The sequence below is a fragment of the Scyliorhinus torazame genome, chromosome 16 (genome assembly GCF_047496885.1).
Source record: "Scyliorhinus torazame isolate Kashiwa2021f chromosome 16, sScyTor2.1, whole genome shotgun sequence".
Classification (NCBI taxonomy): Eukaryota; Metazoa; Chordata; class Chondrichthyes; order Carcharhiniformes; family Scyliorhinidae; genus Scyliorhinus; species Scyliorhinus torazame.
In genome coordinates this window covers 187437940-187459534 of record NC_092722.1, presented here as the reverse complement: position 1 = coordinate 187459534, position 21595 = coordinate 187437940, and the positions used below count along the sequence as shown (strand labels likewise).

Genomic DNA, 21595 nt, shown 5'->3' with positions numbered 1-21595 from the left:
TTTGGGTGGGTCATGCTATAATAATCCTGTCATTGAGCGATACATTAGGATTCTCCAGTGTACTGGAACCACAAAGCTGATCCTAAAAGACAGGTAGCTTACATATCGCTCAGTGCCAGGAAATGAATTGTTCCTTCGTAATTCAGTTCACATTTGTGCAAGGCATCAATAAAAATAGATTGTAGTTAAGACCCTTGGTTTTAATGTAACACCCACATTGCTACCTGGTTAGAGCTTCACTGTTGAAAAATTTATTTTTCCATTTGTGCTTGAGATTTGGGTGCCACTGGCATTGTGTTTATTACCAGTCCTGAGAAGGTGCTGATTGTCTGCCTTGTTCCGATCCTTTGCTCTCACAGTGTGTTTAAGTGGGGGAATCCTAAGATCTCTACCCAGCAAGGATGAGAGAATACCTACACTAGGATAGTCTTTGAGTTGGATCTGATGGAGATTTTTTTTAAATTTGTTCAAGGGCTTTTCACAGTAACTTCATTTGAAGCCTACTTGTGGCAATAAGCCATTTTCATTTGCATTTTCATTTCATTTTCAAGTGGTGTGGGCATCGCTGGCTAGACCAGCATTTATTGCCCATCCCTAATTGCCCTTGAGAAGGTGGTGGTCAACTGCCTTCGTGAATTGCTGAAGTCCATGTAGTGTAGGTTAGGGAGGGAGATGCAGGATTTATTTTAATTATTTTTTTTAAGAGTACCCAATTTCGCGTGGCCAATCCACCCACCTTGCACATCTTTTTGGGTTGTGGGGGTGAGACCCACGCAGATACGGGAGAGAATGTGCAAACTCTATACAGACAGTGACCCGGAGCCGGGATCGAACCCGGGTCCTCGGCGCCGTGAGGCAGCAGTGCTAACCACTGCGTCACCGTGCTGCCCAGAGATGCAGGATTTCGACACGGCGATATAGTTTTAACTCGAGCTGGGGAGTGGTATGGTGGTCCCATGCATCTATTGCCCTGGTCCTTCTAGGGGGTAGAGGTCGTGGGTTTGGAAGGTGTTGTTTAAAGTGAGTTCCTGCGGTGCATCTTGTACATGATACACACTGATGCTACTATGCATCAGTGGTGGAGAGAATGAATATTTGTGAGTGGGGGGCCGATCAAGTCGACTGCTTTGTCCTCCATGGTGTCATGCTTGACTGTTGTTGGAATTGCACTGGTCCAGGCAAGGGGAGAGTATTCTGTCACACACCTGACTTGTACCTTGAGATGGTGGACAGGCTTTGGGGAGTCGGGCGGTGAGTTACTTGCCGCAGGATTCCTCGCCTCTAATCTGCCCTTGTATCCTCAGCATTAATATGGTTGGTCCAATCCAGTTCAGCTTCTGGTCAATGGTAACTCCCGGGTGTTAATAGTGGGAAGATTCAACAATGGTAATGCCATTGAATGTCAAGGGGTGATGGTTAGATCCTGTCTTGTTGGAGATGGTCATTGCCTGGCACTTGTATTTGCCACTTGTCAGCCCAAGTCTGGATATTGTCCAGACCTTGCAGCATTTGGACATGGGCTGCATTAAGTATGAGGATTCGCGAATAGTGCAGGACATTGTGCTGTCATTAGCAAACATCCACACTTCTGACTTGTACCTTGGTAGAACCCTCAAGAGTATTGAAAGTCAAAGAGATCTAGGAGTACATGTCCACAGGTCACTGAAAGGGGCAACACAGGTGGAGAAGGTAGTCAAGAAGGCATACGGCATGCTTGCCTTCATTGGCCGGGGCATTGAGTATAAGAATTGGCAAGTCATGTTGCAGCTGTAGAGAACCTTAGTTAGGCCACACTTGGAGTACGGTGTTGAATTCTGGTTGCCACACTACCAGAAGGATGTGGAGGCTTTAGAGAGGGTGCAGAAGAGATTTACCAGAATGTTGCCTGGTATGGAGGGCATTAGCTATGAGGAGCGGTTGAATAAACTCGGTTTGTTCTCACTGGAACGAAGGAGGTTGAGGGGAGACCTGATAGAGGTATATAAAATTATGAGGGGCATAGACAGAGTGGATAGTCAGAGGCTTTTCCCCAGGGTAGAGGGGTCAATTACTAGGGGGCATAGGTTTAAGGTGAGAGGGGCAAGGTTTAGAGTAGATGTACGAGGCAAGTTTTTTACACAGAGGGGAGTGGGTGCCTGGAACTCGCTACCGGAGGAGGTGGTGGAAGCAGGGACGATAGTGACATTTAAGGGGCATCTTGACAAATACATGAATAGGATGGGAATAGAGGGATACGGACCCAGGAAGTGTAGAAGATTGTAGTTTAGTCGGGCAGCATGGTCGGCACGGGCTTGGAGGGCCGAAGGGCCTGTTCCTGTGCTGTACATTTCTTTGTTCTTTGTTCTTATCTTATGATGGAAGGAAGGTCATTGATGAACATATGAATTAAGAGCAGGAGTAGGCTAGTAGCCCCCCCCCCCCCCCCCACCCCCCCCAGGCCTGCATCACCATTTAATAAGATCTTGGCTGATTTGACTGTACAAGTAAGCAGCTGAAGATGTTCGGGCCTAGGACACCACCTCTAGGAATTCCTGCAGTGATGTCCTGGAACTCAAATTATTGACCACAAACAACCACAACCATCTTCCTTTATGCTAGGTATGACTCCAACCAGCGGAGAGTTTTCCCCTGATTCCATTTTGCTAGGGCTCTTTGATACCACACTCCGTCAAATGCTGCGCTGATGTCAAGGGCAGTCACTCTTGCCTCACCTCTGTAGTTCATCTCTTTCGTCCACGTTTGAATCAAGGCTGTAATGAGGTCAGGAACTGAGTGGCCCTGGTGGAACCCAAACTGAGCGTCAGTGAGCAGGTTAGTGCTGAGTAAGTGCCACTTGATAGCACTGTTGATGGTCCCTTCCATCCCTTTATTGATGATCAAGAGTAGACTGATGGGACAGTAATTGGACAGGTTGGATTTGTCCTGTTTTTTTGTGTATATATCTGGGTAATTTTCCACATTGCTAGGTAGATCCTAGTGCAGTAGCTGTACTGGAACAGCTTGGCTAGGGGCACGGCAAGGTCTGTCTTCAGTACTATTGTCGGAATTTTGTCAGAGCCCATAACCTTTGCAGTATCCAGTGCCTTCAACTGTTTCTAGACATCACGTGGAGCAAATCAAAATGGCTGCAGGCTTGCATCTGTGATGCTGGGGACCTCAGGAGGAGACCGTGACATCCCTGCCTTGGCAATTCTTGGATGGATGAGATCACGGCGGGAATTTACTATCCGAGTAGGTTTGGAGATGGTGAAGTACATCCTGTAGATAATAAATGCATGAAGCAACCAGAGTGAACAGGTGCGGAGATGGATATTGAATCGGTGCTATTGCAGACTACAGCAGAAAATAAAAATTAGCAACTGCTTATAATGCCTCATTAAAACTGCTGTTTGAATGTGACATTAAATTTTAAATGGCACACCACGGTTTGGTCCATTAGAGTTTTATTCTGTGAATGTGGATTCACAGATTGTTGCTCCAGCCCTGTACTGTCTGTGATGGTCTTTAAGAAAAGAAGTGCTGCAATGTTGCCATGTTTTGGCATTCAACAGTTGTTTATAATCTGGTGATTTGTAACCAGTTAATTGAATATAATGTGTGGCAGATGTATTTATCCAGGGTCAGGTGAGCAGAGGTTTGCATGTGCCTGCCTGCGTTTTATCTCCGAAAGGTGAATGGTTATTTAAAGAGGGAGAGCATCTCCATTTCGCAACCTCCAGCAGAACTCGCCAAGACACGCAGTAACAGGCTGTGTGATATGATATAGCAAAACATCAAGTGATCAAAACCATAATTTAAAAAACAATGACATGAGAAATAAATGTACAAAGATAATGCCCATGCTTTTGGAAATATGTTCTAGCCTATTAACATGACAGATTTAGTGACTTCTATACAATAAAATATTGCTCTGCTATGAAGAGATTATAAGATTGCATCTTTCAAAGTTATTCTCTTGCAGCTTTTATGAAGTGATTTATAAAAACCATGTAATGAAAAGTAATGTAATTGTTTTAATGTGGTTATAATTGATGTGTATACCAGTATTAAATGTACGGATACCAAGAAGTTGCTGTTTGTTCCATATCAATATGCTGCTCATGTTGCCATTCAAGGAGAATAAAATCCATTTGGCTCACCTGATTCCCAGCATGACGTATGGTATGTTTTTGTTGGAAAAGAAATAAATAAATCATCTTTTTTTCCCCACCTCTTTTGTTTGTTTAGAATTTCTCCTACCTGCAAAGGAACGCCCTCAGACAAGTGCCATGCTCGCTAGAAGACTGGTCATTGGAGCGCTAGGCGTAAGAAGCAATCAAACCAAAGCAGAACAAGAGGCTGAGCGTAAAAAGCTGAAGGAAGCTAGGGGTAAGTTGGACTTATTACATATTTTGAGACTGTTGGTGTTTTCAGCATTACAGGATGGACGCCTATGATACATCCTGTAACGGCTAAGGCCGTATGTGTATACACGTGTGTATACACGTATGTGTGTGTATACACGTATGTGTGTGTATACATGTGTGTGTGTGTATACACGTGTGTGTGTATACGTGTGTGTGTGTACACACTGTGTGTACGTGTGTGTGTATACACGTGTGTGTGTATACACGTGTGTGTGTGTGTATACACGTGTGTGTGTGTATACACGTGTGTGTGTATACGCGTGTGTATACACGTGTGTGTGTGTGTATATACACTTGTGTGTGTATATACACTTGTGTGTGTATATACACTTGTGTGTGTATATACACTTGTGTGTGTGTATACACGTGTGTGTATATACGTGTGTATACACGTGTGTGTATACACGTGTGTGTGTGTATACACGTGTGTGTATACACGTGTGTGTGTATACACGTGTGTGTGTGTATACATGTGTGTGCATACGTGTGTGCATACACGTGTGTGTATACGTGTGTGCATTCACGTGTGTATATACACGTGTGTATGTGTGTGTTTACACGTGTGTGTGTGTGTATACACGTGTGTACGTGTGTGTGTGTGTATACACGTGTGTACGTGTGTGTGTGTCTATACACGTGTGTGTGTGTGTGTGTGTGTGCATACACGTGTAAGTGTGTGTTTGTGGATGTGTACAGGTGTGTGTGTGTCAGTGCGTAGATGTGTGTGTCGGTGCATACACGTGTGGGTGCGTACACGTGTGTGTATGTGCATACATGTCCTGTGTGCATATACATGTGTGTGCATGCATACATGTGTGCATGTGAGCACGGACGTTGTGTGTGTGCATGCGCATATGGGCGGAGATGGTGGTGATGGTCGCCGGTGGGCCTGCGGGTGCCAGTTCTTGAGGTAGGTGGGTAGAGGTGGGGGAAGACAGTGTTGGGTCGGGGGTGGTGGTGATGGTCGCTGGGGAATCTGCAGGTGCCAAATCCCGAAGGGAGACTGTATCCTGTCGCCCGTCATGGTGTGCCGCGTAGGCATATTGTGGATTGGCTGGAGGAGCAGGACCTTCTCGACGAGGGGATCTGATTTATGGCTCCTTGCATGCTTCCGGAGGAGGACGGGCCCTGGGACTGCCAGCCAGGGCGGGAGCGAGACCCCGGAGGTGGACTTCCTGGGGAAGGCAAACATACGCTTGTGAGGAGTCTCGTTGGTGGCTGTACACCAGAGCGACCGGATGGAGTGGAGCGCATCGGAGAGGACCTCCTGCCAGCGGGAGACTGGGAGACTTCTAGACCGTAGGGCCAGGAGGACGGCCTTCCAGACCATCGCGTTCTCCCTCTCCCTGGGGGTTGTAGCTGGTCGTCCTGCTGGAGGCGATGCCCTTGCTGAGCAGGAACTGACGCAACTCGTCGCTTGTGAAGGTGGAGCCCCGATCGCTATGGATGTAGATGGGGAACCCGAACAAGGTGAAAAGACTGTGCAGCACCTGATGACAGTGGCAGAGGTCATGTCAGGGCATGGGATGGCAAAGGGGAACCTTGAGGACTCGTAAACAATGTTGAAGAAGCACACGTTACGGTCAGTGGAGGGGAGGGGCCCTTTGAAATTGATGCTGAGGCGCTCAAAGGGGCGAGAGGCCTTTACCAGGTACGCGCGGGGTAGGGCATCTGGGGGCTTATTGAGCTTCCCAGGTCGATACAAGATATTGTAGTTGTAGGTGGAGAGCTCGATCCCCCACCTCAGAATCTTGTCATTCTTGATCTTGCCCCGCTGTGTGTTATTGAACATGAAGGCAACTGACCGTTGGTCAGTGAGGAGAGTGAATCGCCTGCCGGCCAGGTAATGCCCCCAATGTCGCACAGCTTCTACAATGGCTTGGGCTTCCTTTTCGATGGAGGAGTGTTGAATTTCAGAGGCATGGAGGGTACGGGAGAAGAAAGCCACGGACCTGCCCGCCTGGTTGAGGGTAGCGGCCAGAGCAACGTCCAACGCATCGCTCTCCACCTGGAACGGAATGGACTCATCCACAGCGTGCATCGTGGCTTTGGCAATATCTGCCTTGATGCGATTGAAGGCCAGTCGGGCCTCAGCCGTCAGGGGAAAAATGGTGGATTTGATAAGTGGACGGGCCTTGTCCGCATAATTGGGGACCCACTGGACATAGTATGAGAAGAACCCCAGGCATCTCTTCAGGGCCTTGGGCAGTGGGGGAGGGGGCGTTACTGGAGGGGGTGCATGCGGTCGGGGTCGGGCCCTAGGACTCTATGTTCCACGACGTAGCCGAGGATGGCTAGGCGGGTTATGCGGAAAACGCATTTTTCCTTATAGATGAGGTTCAGGAGTTTAGCGATGTGGAGGAAGTGCCGGAGGTTTTTGTTATGGTCCTGCTGGTCATGGCCGCAGATGGTGACATTATCTAAGTACGGGAACGTGGCCCGCAGCCCGTACTAGTCAACCATTCGATCCATTTCTCTTTCGAAGACCAAGACCCCATTGGTGACGCCGAAGGAAACCCTGAAGAAGTGGTAGAGGCGGCCATCTGCCTCAAAGGCAGTGTATTGGCGGTCCTCCGGGCGGATAGGGAGCTGGTGGTACGCGGACTTCAAGTCAACTGTGGAGAAGACTCGATACTGTGCAATCTGGTTGACCATGTCAGATATGCGGGGGAGGGGGTACGCATCGAGCTATGTGTACCGGTTGATGGTCTGGCTATAATCGATGATCATCCGGTGCTTCTCCCTAGTCTTGACGACCACCACTTGGGCTCTCCAGGGGCTGGTACTGACCTCAATGATCCCCTCCCGCAGGAGTCGCTGGACCTCCGACCTGATAAAGGCCCTGACCCGGGCAGTGTATCGTCTGCTCCTAGTAGCGACGGACGTACAGTCCGGGATGAGATTTGCGAAGAGCGAGGGTGGGGCCTCCTTAAGGGTCGCAAAGCTACAGACGGAGAGGGGGGGGGCAGGGGTCCACCGAACTTTAAAGTAAGGCTTTGGATGTGGCACTGCAAGTCGAGTCCCAGTAATAGGGCAGCGCAGAAATGGGGAAGGACATAGAGTTGGAAGTTAGCGTACTCTACGCCTTGTACAGTAAGGGTCGCGACACAGTACCCCCGGATTTCTACTGCATGGGATCCGGAAGCCAGGGAGATTTTCTGGGTCGCGGTAAGATTGGGAGGGAGCAGTGCCTTACCGTATCAGGGTGTATGAAGCTGTCTATGCTCCCGGAGTCGAAAAGACTGGCCGTCTCATGCCCATTGATCCGGACGGTCATCGTAGACTTGGGGTGATGAGGCCGGGACTGGTCGAGCGTGATGGAGGCGAGCTTCGGAAGACGGTTGGTAGGCCGGTCGGAGGTAGCAGCGGCCGGTGTACGGTCGAGTGAGCCGGGCTCCCGGGAGGCTGCGGAGTGGCCCAAGATGGCGGCCCTCATGAGTCGCGCATGGCAGGTGGCATCGGCGATGGCGTCCAAGATGGTGGCTCCCATGGGTCGCGCGTGGCGGGTGGAGAACAAAATTGCGTTAAAGATGGCGGCCCCCATAGGTCGCATGTGGCGGCCGAAATTGAAGATGGCGGCGAAGATGGCGCGCCCACAGGACGCACATGGCGGATTGCGCGGCAGCTGGGGGAGGCCCCAACAGGCAGCAGGCAGCGCTGCTGGGCCTAGAAGTTTTGGGGAGAGGTTGGGCCTGGCAGGCTTTTGCAAAGTGGCCCTTCTTTGCAAAGTGGAGCTCGTTTAGCACACAGCTAAATCGCTGGCTTTGAAAGCAGACCAAGGCAAGCCAGCAGCACGGTTCAATTCCCGTACCAGCCTCCCCGAACAGGCGCCGGAATGTGGCGACTAGGGGCTTTTCACAGTAACTTCATTGAAGCCTACTTGTGACAATAAGCGATTTTAATTTAATTTCATTTCATTTCCTCCCACACCCGTTGCAAGTTGAGTTCCGTGCAGGGCAGCGTTGTCTGGGATGATTACCCTGGCCGTAAAAGTAGCATTTCGGGCTTCTGGCGTTGGCGGGCCGCTGCGCGGCACATGCTTGCGTCGCACCTGGGTCAGATGATGGCGGTGCCCACGAGGGTGCTGTGCGGTCGGAGGTGTAGGCCTCCATGTTCTTGGAGGCCACCTCTAGCGAGTTTGAGAGTTGCACTGTCTGTGGGAGTCCGAGTGTACCCCCTAGCAATCACTGGCAGATATAGTTTAATTTCATACCCGCGACATAAGCGTCCCTGATCAGCAGCTCCGCGTGCTGGGTACGATATCGCCCGGCAATCACAGTTCCGGCAGAGTACCCGCAAGGCATGCAGGAATTCTGGTAGTGATTCCCCAGGGCGTTGTCGCCTCGTGGCAAGGAGGTGCTTAGCATACACCTCTTTAACAGACTTCACATATTGTCCCTTCAGTAGCATTATCGCCTCCGTATACCAGGGGGCGTCCCTGATGAGAAGAAAGACTCTTGGGTTCACACGTGCGTGGAGGATCTGCTTCTTCTGGAGGTCTGTGAAGTCTTCAGTGAAGGATCCGAGGTACGCTTCGAAGCAGCTTAGCCAGTGCTCGAATGTTTCCGTGGCGTCGGCTGCCTGTGGGTCCAGCTCCAGGCGATCAGGCTTGAGTGATGAGTTCATCTTAGGAGTTTAGTGTATTAAATTGATATGCCATCAAAAAAACACGACGAGTGATGAACGTAACTGAGGCTTTAATACACGAAACTGCAAGCCTCCTGGCCTCTGATCCCGAACTAGATCAGAGGCGGAGACCAGCTACCTTTATACATGAGCCCGAGGGGAGGAGCTACAGGCGGAGCCAGCAGGCACAAGGCCAGGCATGTAACAATACAGTGGTTTACCACAGTGTGTGTACACATACATAAGTGCGTGTGTGTGTGCATGCACGAGTGTGTGTGCATGGACGAGTGTGCATACATGAGTGTGTGCATACACGAGTGTGTGCGTGCGCGCATATATGAGTGTGTGCATACATGAGTATGCATACGTGTATGTGTGCATGCATACACGCGTGTGCATATACATGTGCGCACGCATACACGTGTGCACGCGCATACATGTGTCTGCACATACACGTGTGTGTGCGCATACTCTTGTAATGGTGTGCATACATGTGTTTGTGTGCATTCATTTGTGTGTGCATACATTGTGTGTGTGTACACAGGTTTGTGTGTACAAGTGTGTATGTGTGGAGAGATGAGCAGCATTTTCCTCATCTTGGTAGACATTCTACTAGATATTAGATCAGTTACAGTGTTGAATCACGTGACATAAAGATGACGACTTTCTATATTCACTATGTAAAATAACCCAGAGTCTTGTCACCTCCAATCCCGCAAACCATACTTCCTATGAGCTAGTGCTCTGCTCTTGTCTAGTGATCAAAATGCTGAAAGGTCATTGTCGATTTAAGTGCTGGTATTGTTAAATTCATTAATCTTTGTGTACTGTGTTAAATGGCTACCTGTGAATTACTGCCTTGTGAATGCAATGACAGATATTCTCTGCCATCAGTATAATCTATATAGGGATGTTGTAATTTAGTGTAAGGCCCAGCACGGCTGCACAACAAGATTGTACATTTTATTTGCCAGGGAAATGTCTTTGCCAAATATCATATCTTGTTTTATAACTAAACTTTTTATGTTATAAAGCAACGGTAGTCAGCCAAAATCATATGGTGGTCATAATGTTATCTCATGTTAGACAGCTGGCATTAGTGGAATATAGCAGACTTTCAAGAGCAAAACCTTGAGACTGCCAAAAAAGTGAAAAGTCACAAATCATAAACAAAAATGCTTATATATTGCATCATACGATCAAATAGTAAAAATCTTCACTATCTCATCTCATGCATGACGAATAGCCACTTGGGCATGTGGGCAGATGTCACCCAACACACCAGAGATTCCAGTCTGTCAGGATTTGAGAAGAGACATGAAGGGTTGTTGCTTGTGCATCCCCCACTCTCTTTGCCCTTCCATTGACGGCTGTGTCTTCAGCTGCAGAGGCCCTAAGCCCCAGAATTCCTAATGTGTCACCTGTTTCTTTTAAAACGTTCCTTAAAACTTCCCTCCGTGACCAAGCTTTTGAACACCTTTCCTCCTATCTCCCTCCCCCTGTGAACCCGTGTCAACTTTTATTTGACAACAAGCCTGTGAAGCAACTTGGGACGTATCTACAACCTTAGGGGCCTGGAGACCTTTTGTCAGCAGTAGGATGGGAAAGTGGACCCATTTTAGAACAGGCCCAAAACTAAATATGGAGAGAAAGACATAGAAGGGAGAGAACCCAACTTGGTTTCAGAATATAAAGCATCAAGGGGGGGTGATTGTGGGCGCTGCAATGGAAGAAAGGTGACTGGTAATTTTGCTTGGAAAGTTCACTGCATACACCCACACTTGGACCATTTGCACAACCCCCCTTGGCTCTTTGCCTCTCCCACCAATCGTTGAGTACTGGATGTTGGTGAACGGTGGTTGAAAAGCACAGGGAACATTGCAGAAGATACTTTCCCCTCAATTGCATCCATTCATTATTGTCCCACCCACAAACATCCAGCTTGTCCCAACATATCTGGCCTCTGGAGTCCATTTTCCCCCAGCTTCCTAGTAGAGTAACTGAGGCAAGCTGTAGTCTTCCACTGGCAACCTAACTGGGACCAGCAAAACCAGCACATTTCAAGAATTGAACTGAGTGAAACCTCGGCTGTATGGCTCGAAAGCTAAACTCAATAACTCTCACTCATTGATCCTCCACGTGTTTCAATGCTTATAACAGCTGCAGAAAGGCAGTTCGAGGAGTATCAGTCTACTGAGGCAGTATGGGTTGAAGTCAGAAATAGGAAAGGAGCAGTCACCTTGTTAGGAGTTTTCTATAGGCCCCCCAATAGTAGCAGAGATGTGGAGGAACAGATTGGGAAACAGATTTTGGAAAGGTGCAGAAGTCACAGGGTAGTAGTCATGGGTGACTTTAACTTCCCAAACATTGAGTGGAAACTCTTTAGATCAAATAGTTTGGATGGGTTGGTGTTTGTGCAGTGTGTCCAGGAAGCTTTTCTAACACAGTATGTAGATTGTCCGACCAGAGGAGGGGCAATATTGGATTTAGTACTTGGTAATGAACCAGGGCAAGTGATAGATTTGTTAGTGGGGGAGCATTTTGGAGATAGTGACCACAATTCTGTGACTTTCACTTTAGTAATGGAGAGGGATAGGTGCGTGCAACAGGGCAAGGTTTATAATTGGGGGAAGGGTAAATACGATGTTGTCAGACAAGAATTGAAGGGCATAAGTTGGGAACATAGGCTGTCAGGGAAGGACACAAGTGAAATGTGGAACTTGTTCAAGGAACAGGTACTACGTGTCCTTGATATGTATGTCCCTGTCAGGCAGGGACGAGATGGTCGAGTGAGGGAACCATGGTTGACAAGAGAGGTTTAATGTCTTGTTAAGAGGAAAAAGGAGACTTATGTAAGGCTGAAGAAACAAGGTTCAGACAGGGTGTTGGAGGGATACAAGATAGCCAGGAGGGAACTGAAGGGATTAGGAGAGCTAAGAGAGGGCATGAATAATCTTTGGCGGGTAGGATCAAGGAAAACCCCAAGGTCTTTTACACATATGTGAGAAATATGAGAATGACTAGAGCGAGGGTCGGTCCAATCAAGGACAGTCGCGGGAGATTGTGTATGGAGTCTGACGAGATAGGAGAGGTCTTGAACAAGCACTTTTCTTCTGTATTTACAAATGAGAGGGGCCATATTGTTGGAGAGGACAGTGTGAAACAGATTGGTAAGCTTGAGGAAATACTTGTTAGGAAGGAAGATGTGTTGGGCATTTTGAAAAACTTGATAGACAAGTCCCCCGGGCCTGACGGGATATATCCAAGGATTCTATGGGAAGCAAGAGATGAAATTGCAGAGCCGTTGGCAATGATCTTTTCGTCCTCACTGTCAACAGGGGTGGTACCAGGGGATTGGAGAGTGGCGAATGTCGTGCCCCTGTTCAAAAAAGGGAATAGGGATAACCCTGGGAATTACAGGCCAGTTAGTCTTACTTCGGTGGTAGGCAAAGTCATGGAAAGGGTATTGAAGGATAGGATTTCTGAGCATCTGGAAAGACACTGCTTGATTAGGGATAGTCAGCACGGATTTGTGAGGGGTAGGTCTTGCCTTACAAGTCTTATTGAATTCTTTGAGGAGGTGACCAAGCATGTGGATGAAGGTAAAGCAGTGGATGTAGCGTACATGGATTTTAGTAAGGCATTTGATAAGGTTCCCCATGGTAGACTTCTGCAGAAAGTAAGGAGGCATGGGATAGTGGGAAATTTGGCCAGTTGGATAGCAAACTGGCTAACCGATAGAAGTCAGAGAGTGGTGGTAGATGGCAAATATTCAGCCTGGATCCCAGTTACCAGTGGCGTACCGCAGGGATCAGTTCTGGGTCCTCTGCTGTTTGTGATTTTCATTAATGACTTGGATGAGGGAGTTGAAGGGTGGGTCAGTAAATTTGCAGATGATACGAAGGTTGGTGGAGTTGTGGATAGTGAGGAGGGCTGTTGTCGGCTGCAAAGAGACAGATAGGATGCAGAGCTGGGCTGAGAAGTGGCAGATGGAGTTTAACCCTGAAAAGTGTGAGGTTGTCCATTTTGGAAGGACAAATATGAATGCGGAATACAGGGTTAACGGTAGAGTTCTTGGCAATGTGGAGGAGCAGAGAGATCTTGGGGTCTCTGTTCATACATCTCTGAAAGTTGCCACTCAAGTGGATAGAGCTGTGAAGAAGGCCGATGGTGTGCTAGCGTTCATTAACAGAGGGATTGAATTTAAGAGCCGTGAGGTGATGATGCAGCTGTACAAAACTTTGGTAAGGCCACATTTGGAGTACTGTGTACGTTCTGGTCGCCTCATTTTAGGAAGGATGTGGAAGCTTTGGAAAAGGTGCAAAAGGGATTTACCAGGATGTTGCCTAGAATGGAGAGTAGGTCTTACGAGGAAAGGTTGAGGGTGCTAGGCCTTTTCTCATTAGAACGGAGAAGGATGAGGGGCGACTTGTTGAGGTTTATAAGATGATCAGGGGAATAGATAGAGTAGCCAGTCAGAGACTTTTTCCCCGGGTGAAACAAACCATTACAAGGGGACATAAATTTAAGGTGAATGGTGGAAGATATAGGGGGGATGTCAGAGGTAGGTTCTTTACCCAGAGAGTAGTGGGGGCATGGAATGCACTACCTGTGGAAGTAGTTGAGTCGGAAACATTAGGGACCTTCAAGCAGCTATTGGATAGGTACATGGATTACGGTAAAATGATATAGTGTAGATTTATTTGTTCTTAAGGGCAGCACGGTCGCATTGTGGATAGCACAATTGCTTCACAGCTCCAGGGTCCCAGGTTCGATTCCGGCTTGGGTCACTGTCCGTGTGGAGTCTGCACATCCTCCCCGTGTCTGCGTGGGTTTCCTCCTGGTGCTCCGGTTTCCTCCCACAGTCCAAAGATGTGCAGGTTAGGTGGATTGGCCATGATAAATTGCCCTTAGTGTCCAAAATTGCCCTTAGTGTTGGGTGGAGGTGTTGACTATGGGTAGGGTGCTCTTTCCAAGAGACTCAATGGGCCGAATGGCCTCCTTCTGCACTGTAAATTCAATGATAATCTATGATTAATCTAGGACAAAGGTTCGGCACAACATTGTGGGCCGAAGGGCCTGTTCTGTGCTGTATTTTTTTTATGTTCTATGTTATGCCGCACCTTACCATGATATTGGTGTCCTGTAACAATAGTAGCGCATCCTGTCGCATTTCTGGTTGATGACCTGTGTAAATAAAATTATGTTCGATGTGTCACCCTCGCATCGCAGTGTTATTTTAGCTGAAGGGTTGATAACCAGAGGAGATTTAAGGAGATTGGCAAAAGAACCAGAGGCTTAACTCTTTTTTGCGCGACACGTGTTTATGGTCTGGAAGCAATACCTGGTAGGATGGTGGTAACAGATCCAGTAGTAGCCTTCAACAGGGGACTTAGGGCGAGTAGGACTAACTGGATTGCATTTTGGGAGAGCCAGTGCAGAATAAATGGCCTCTTTCTGTGCTGGACTATTCTATGATTGTATAATTTAATTCTTTCACGGAAGACTTCACCACAATAAGAGTTCCCCCAGTTGCTGATGTCCACCTTTGCATCCAAGGGTAGGGGAGGAAGGGGAAGTTGACCCCTACAATTGTACTGCCTGTCCAAATTATCCAATTCTGAATACTTAAGAGTGTCTTCTCGACTGTAATCCCATCTCACAGTTCATATAATAGTAATAAACCACTTGATTGCTTTTGTGGTTTATTATATTGTCTATAGCCCTCTTGTGAAATGACGTGTAATCACGCTCCTAGTATCCATTATCCCACTGCGCTACCTAAAAAAATCCAATGCTGACAACTAAAGACAAAAATCAAAACTTGTTTTATTTTTTTTTTTAAATCAATTTCATGTTGTTTATTGGCATGCATTTGGTTGGACTGGGTTATTTTAAATTCAAATCCTCATATTGAAGGCGTGATGTACATGTGCTTTCACACAAGGTGACACGCATCTGTATTCCATGTGCATATAAACACGGAAACAAATTTATATCCAAACCATCAGAAATGTTCCATCAGGGTGCCGAGGGCAAAAATATCTACTTAGAAAGTTTCTCTCAATTCTTGTACTGCTGCTCCAATTCATGTCCTCGCCCTTTCACCAGTTTGTTTCTACAGTCGGCAATGTCAATGGCATTCTTCTTCTGCTAAAAGGGTGAGCAGCAGATTCATTTTCATTTACAGCACAATAGGAGTTGGTAATAAAAGGGGCAAAAAACAGAAAGTGCTGGAAATTGTTATCCAGTACTGTCAGATTTGCAGCATCTGAAGGACTTTGCTTTTATTTCAGTGATATAAGGGTATTTGTTGTAAAATAAATGCCTTGCTGGAAGAAAATAAAGCGATACCAGATGGAATGCACCCCAGAGTAAACGGGAAATGGAGGCGTGGGATACACTGTGATGGGAAACGATTACAGCTCATTGGGTATGGGAGCTGTATTGTCGCTTACTCCAGTCTAAGAAAGATTAAGGGGATGATCTTGTGAACTGTGTGCTTGTTACATTGGGAAGGTGGCAAACGAGTGAGATTAAAATGAGTTGAATGTCAGCAAAGACGAAAATTCCAAGCCACGCATGGTAGGGGCTGTTTAGCACGGGGCTAAATCGCTGGCTTTGAAAGCAGACCAAGGCAGGCCAGCAGCACGGTTCAATTCCCGTACCAGCCTCCCCGAACAGGCGCCGGAATGTGGCGACTGGGGGCTTTTCACAATAACTTCATTTGAAGCCTACTTGTGACAATAAGTGATTTTCATTTTCATTTAAGAGGGGACCAAATATACTGAGCCACATTCGTGTTGACGGTGGTGATGATGGTGCGTTTTGATGTTAAATATCCTGACCTTCATTGGATAGGATCTTTAACAGGAGTATTGTGAGCCTTTCCAAATGTCATGGTGTGGTGGGGGGGACAAAAAGCAACAGATTGGGTGACAAACAAGAAATAAGAAAGAGTAAGTGTTTAATAATAATTCCCATGGAGATTGCAATGTCTTTATGGGGATTGAACCTGAGCTCCTGCTCATAATTTTGATACGCTAATGCAGAGAGTATTCTAAATAGAATGCGTGCAAAATTGTTGAAAGAGTGTTTTGAGGAAAGCACTGAAACCTAAATAGATCTACAGAGAAGAGCCAATTGGGCAGATAAGTAGCAAATAGGAGTGAGGATGTTGGGGCAGGGAAGGGAGGTTGCTGTAATTGGAGTCCAAGAATTGTGGGCGCGATTCTCCCAGTCCCGCGCCGGGCCAGAGAATCGCCACAACCGCCACGCCGCCCCGACGCGCAATTCTCCGAGGCTAAGCCGCCGTTTCTCCGGCCCAAATAGGCCGAGCGGCCGCACGGAACAAGCAGAGTCCCGCCGGCGCTGTCCACACCTGGTCGCTGCCGACGGGAACTCTGCGCGAAGGTTCGAGGGGCGACCTGTGGGGGGAAGGGGGGGGTGGCTCCGTCCCCGGGGTGGCCTCCGATGGGGTCTGGCCCGCGATCGGGGCCCACCAATCGGCGGGACAGCCCCCCCCCCCCCCTCCCCCAGGGCCCACTCTGTTGCACGTCCGGCCCCAGAACCCCCGAACCATGTTGCGCGGGCCGCCGCGTTCCGTGAAGCCACCGCGCATGCGCGGGTTGGCGCGTCGCCACTGTACGTGTGCAGGTTGGCGCCGCCCCCAGTACGCGCCAGGAAGTGAGGCTGGAGCGGCGTGAACCGCTCCAGCGACGTGCTGGCCCCCTGTGGGGGACAGAATCGCTAGTGCCCGTGCCCGTCACGACGGCGTTCACAATGGTGCGGACACTCTGTCCCGCGATCGGAGAATCCCATCCAGCGTGTATTTTAAAGAATACTTCTCACCTGCAGCATCTGCATTAGGTGGTGATTAGGCGTGGTTAAGGCAGACCCGGCAACATTCAGAAGAGAAGATCGATTTGGCTGGGACTTGAGACGCTCAGGTTAAAAGGAAAAAATGCTGGAACTCGGATGCAACGGTTCAGGAATAAAATTTAAGACAATTACCAAAGTGATAAATTAGAAAAAAGCTGATTTTAAGTGTCTGAGAATGGGACTGGACTAACTCACTGACAAATAAATAGCTCAACCGGGGAAAACATTTAAAAACCGTGATCTGTAGCGTTTGGGAGAAATAAATCGCACTAAAAGGCAAAATGTAACTAGCCAGAATTTACACACTCTGGATGAATAAAGACATAAGGGCAAAGTTGGAACCAAAAGAAAAAGGTGCTTACTAAGTACAGATACAAAAAAGCAGAGGTTCATGAAAGGGAGGTCAAAAAGGTTAGGAAAGAATTTTTTTAAAAAAAATTAGGACGGCAAAGAGAAGCGACAAAATTATAATATCAGGGATTATGTTAAATAGAAAAATATTTCACGGATCTTTTTGAAGAAAAAAAATCAGGTAGGCCGATTAAGGGATGCAAATGATGATCACAGGGAGTAAAAGGGCAGAAATGATGGGCTGTGTCTTACAGCGGAGCAGCAATTGAGTTGGATTGCCACACCGCTGGACGTTACTGAAAATTCAGGCAATTCTACCTCGCCCAACCTTTTGACTCTGATTGGGTGAGAGCTGTGCAGTGCAATGTGCCATTTGGGGCCTACAGTCGAGGACAGGTAAGTAACCCCTTTTTTATGGCACTAGCATCTGGGTAACTATAGCACTGACCCTGAGGGGGTGGGGGGGTGGGTTAAAAGGGGCTTTTGTGGGTTTGGGAGTGGGGAGGAAGAGTCTGGGGTGTGGGCCGTTTGTCGGGTAGTCCCTGGGTGGGAAGAGAGTTAGAAGTCGGGTCTGGAGGAGGGGCGCGTCAGGCTTTGATGGGGTGGCTAATGGTGTTGAGCCTGGAGGGTCAGAAGTCGGGCCTGGGGTGAGGGGTTCGGGAGTTGGACCTGGGAGGTGAGCAACTGAGAGTTCAGACTTGGTCTGATGGGGAGAGTTGGCTTTGGGTTGGTGGGGAGGGGGAAGGTCAGGGGTGGAAGTCTGACCTGGTGGACGGTTAGTCAGGGGGAATGTGGGGGAGGGGTGGGGTGTGTTCTGTCGAGGGTGGGGCCAATGGTTGGTTGTCTCTTGGGATTGTTGAAATGGTTTAGTGCTTTAGTTACCCAGAGGTTAGTAGTGTTTTGAATTTTTCTAGGTAACTTACAGTAATACAGTCTGAATCATCAAACTTCACAATGTGAAACATATTTTTGATGGTTCTAAGTACGGGGCAATTACCCAAGCGAAGTTTACACTTCCCGGGCAATTGCCAAGCAAATCCTACCTGGAAACATCCAAAGGAGGTACACCAGCACATCTTTGGGGTCCCTCCCAGATACACCACCCCAGAGCTCAGGTTATGGCCCGTTAAATATGTACCAAAGGCACTGGTATGGTGGCCTAACATTAGACGACTTTAAAGATGTGTTTAAAATAGAAATGAGAGGTGATAATTGATAAACTAACCAAACTGAGAGAAGATTAAACACTGGTCAAGATTTTAAAAAAGAGGGTCGCAAAGAAGTGCTGCATCCGTGCATAGAAAGAAGTTAGGAAAAATAACGCAAAGGCATTATCACATCTATAGAAATAATTATCAGTCAAAGGGAATTGTGCCACATGATTGGACAGCTAATCTGACTCCTTTATACACGATGGAAAACCTAGGGAACTATTGACCAATTAACTTAACATCCATGGTAAGAAAAATAGTGGAATCTTTAATCTAAGATAACGTGGAAACCATCTATTAGAAATGTAATAAAGAATCGTAAAAACTATTTCAAAAGGAAAGATTACTCTTGACCAACCTTATTGAATTAATCGAAGAAGTAACAGAAAAGGTAGATAAGGGTGATATGGTCGATGCAACACATTTGGATTTCTAATAGAACCTTCGATAAGAAACCAAAAAGTAGGATTACGGTCAGAATATCTCGAATCAGGGTACAAATAGCAGAATGGATAGCAAGCTGGGTACAAAAGAAAAATGGAGAGTAAGGGTTAAAAGTGTTATTCAGATTGGCAAGTGTGGGAAGTGATGTTTCATGAGGATTTGTGCTGGAGCCCTTTTTGTGCACTATTCACATAAACAGTTTGGACTTGGGGGTGTCAGAAGTATAGTTTCAAAATTAGCTGATAACACCAAGTTGGGGGACGTACAGAGGAAGATTGTGGCAGAATATCGAAAGCCATTAACAATCTTGTAGAATGGGCGTGTGGTTGCCAAATTAACTTCAGTATGGGTAAGTGTAAGCCAATACAATACATTTCACTGGACGAAGTAAGAAGATTCAGACTAGAATATAAGTGTCTAACTGCGGTAAAGCAACAGAATGATTGCATAGCATGTACAGCACAGAAACGGATCATTCAGCCCAGCCAATCCATGCTCCACTCTAGCCTTCTCCCAGTCTACCAATGTAACCATCTATTCCATTCTCCCTCAAAAATATCTAGCTTCCCCTTAAATTTTTCCACGCTATTCGCTTCAACCACTTCCTGTGGTAGAAAGCTCCACATTCTTCCCACGCTTTCAATGAAGACGTTTTTTCTGAGTTCCCTTTGGGATTTCTGGGTAACTATCTTATTTTGATGACCTCTAGTTCTGCTCTTCCCCGGAAGAGGAAACATTCTTTCTATTCACTCTATCAAAACCTTTCATCATTTTAAAGACTGCTATTAGGCCACTCCTAAGCTGCCTTTTTTTCAAGAGAGAGGAGTCTGGGCTCTTTGCAAACTGCTCAGCCAATCCCACTCCCCTGTCTTTTCCCTGTAGCCCTGCAAATGATTTCACTTCAGATACTGGCAACCTTTAAATCTATCGTGGACTGATGCGGAGATAGAGGAGAGCAGAACACCAGCAGAGCCGGTGACCTCCCAAGCGCCATGTTCCACATTTTAATTTACACGTGTACTTGGGAAGTGTTTATGACGTGGAAATGAGGCACGCATTCTCTCCCGCCTCTGGTTGCCAAAACCTGGGGCGCAGGTAACCCACAAGACTTGTCAGATTGAATTCATCACCTTTCTGTCATGAGGTGTTATCGGTGGTCGTACATCATCATTGTCGAAATATTTTATGAAAGAAAGAATAGCATTTCTATAGCACCTTGCACAACCTCAGGGCATTTCACGGCCCAGTGAAGCACTTTTGAAGTGTAGTCACTGTTGTAGAAAATGTTGGCAGTTCGCACCAACAGCAATGTGATGATGATCAGATAGCCTCTTTCTTTAGTGATGTTGTTTAAGGACCAAATACTGGGAGGACATGGAGGAGAACTCGCCTGCTCTTTAAATATGGGGCTGGTTTAGCACAGTGAGCTAAACAGCTGGCTTGTAATGCAGAACAAGGCCAGCAGCGCGGGTTCAATTCCCGTACCGGCCTCACCGGAATGTGGCGACTAGGGACTTTTCACAGTAACTTCATTGAAGCCTACTTGTGACAAAAAGCGATTATTATTATTAAATAGTGCCATGGGATGTTGTACATCCTTTTTGAGAGAGTCAGTTAGATTCCTCCATCCAGGCTGCCAGATTCAAAAGTGAAACCAAACTGGAACCTCGTGATTCTGAAAACATACCAGTTGGATCAGATCCAATCACCACCTGTTACCGGGCAGAGCGCGGCCTTTTGGGCCAATTAATTGGCCATCAGCCAAATCAATCAAACCGAGTCATCACTGATGCCGGCCAGTCTGCAGTCACCAGCCTAAAACAGCACAGTCTTCCGGATTATCTTTGTTGAATTAAAAGCATAGGCCACTGCTTCCTTCTGCTTGGGAGTTAAAGGTAGAGGCTGCCTTAAAGGCGCATGTCCATAAATCATAGAACAGTACAGCACAGAACAGGCTCTTCGGCCCTCGATGTTGTGCCGAGCTTTGTGCGAACCAAGACCAAGCTATCCCACTCTCTGTCATTCTGGTGTGCTCCATGTGCCTATCCAAAACCGCTTGAAAGTTCCTAAAGTGTCCGACTCCACTATCACAGCAGGCAGTCCATTCCACACCCTAACCACTCTCTGAGTAAAGAACCTACCTCAGACATCCCTCCTCTCTCTCCCACCCTGAATCTTATAGTTATGCCCCCTTGTAACAGCTACATCCACCCGAGGAAATAGTCTCTGAACGTCCACTCTATCTATCTCCTCATTATCTTATAAACCTCTATTAAGTCGCCTCTCATCCTCCTCCGCTCCAAACATCGAGGGCCGAAGGGCCTGTACTGCGCTGTAATGTTCTATGTTCTATAAAGAGAAAAGCCCTAGCTCCCTCAATCTTTCTTCATAAGACCTCCCTCCAAACCAGGCAGCATCCTGGTAAATCTCCTTTTCACCCTTTCCAATGCTTCCACATCCTTCCTATAGTGAGGTGACCAGAACTGCACACATTACTCCAAGTGTGGTCTCACCAGGGTCATGTATAGTTGCAGCATAACCCCGCGGCTCTTAAACTTGAGCCCCCTGTTAATAAACGCTAACACACTATACGCCTTCTTTCATCATGGATCAAAAATATAACGGCAAAAATAAAAGAAAGGGGGATTAAAGGAATAAACAGGAAAGACCCTGACA

The 21595-nt window shown here is 47.3% G+C and overlaps 1 protein-coding gene across 7 annotated transcripts in view; it reads left to right on the top strand.

Moving 5' to 3' along the window:
• Window positions 1-21595, top strand: part of r3hcc1l (R3H domain and coiled-coil containing 1-like) — a 201825-nt gene that overhangs the window by 171924 nt on the left and 8306 nt on the right. For all 7 annotated transcript variants that reach the window (XM_072479628.1, XM_072479626.1, XM_072479625.1 and 4 more), the window contains one exon: window positions 4228-4368. In XM_072479628.1, coding sequence (XP_072335729.1) covers window positions 4228-4368 — 141 coding nt within the window. Of the gene's footprint in view, window positions 1-4227; window positions 4369-21595 lie in introns of those variants that run through there.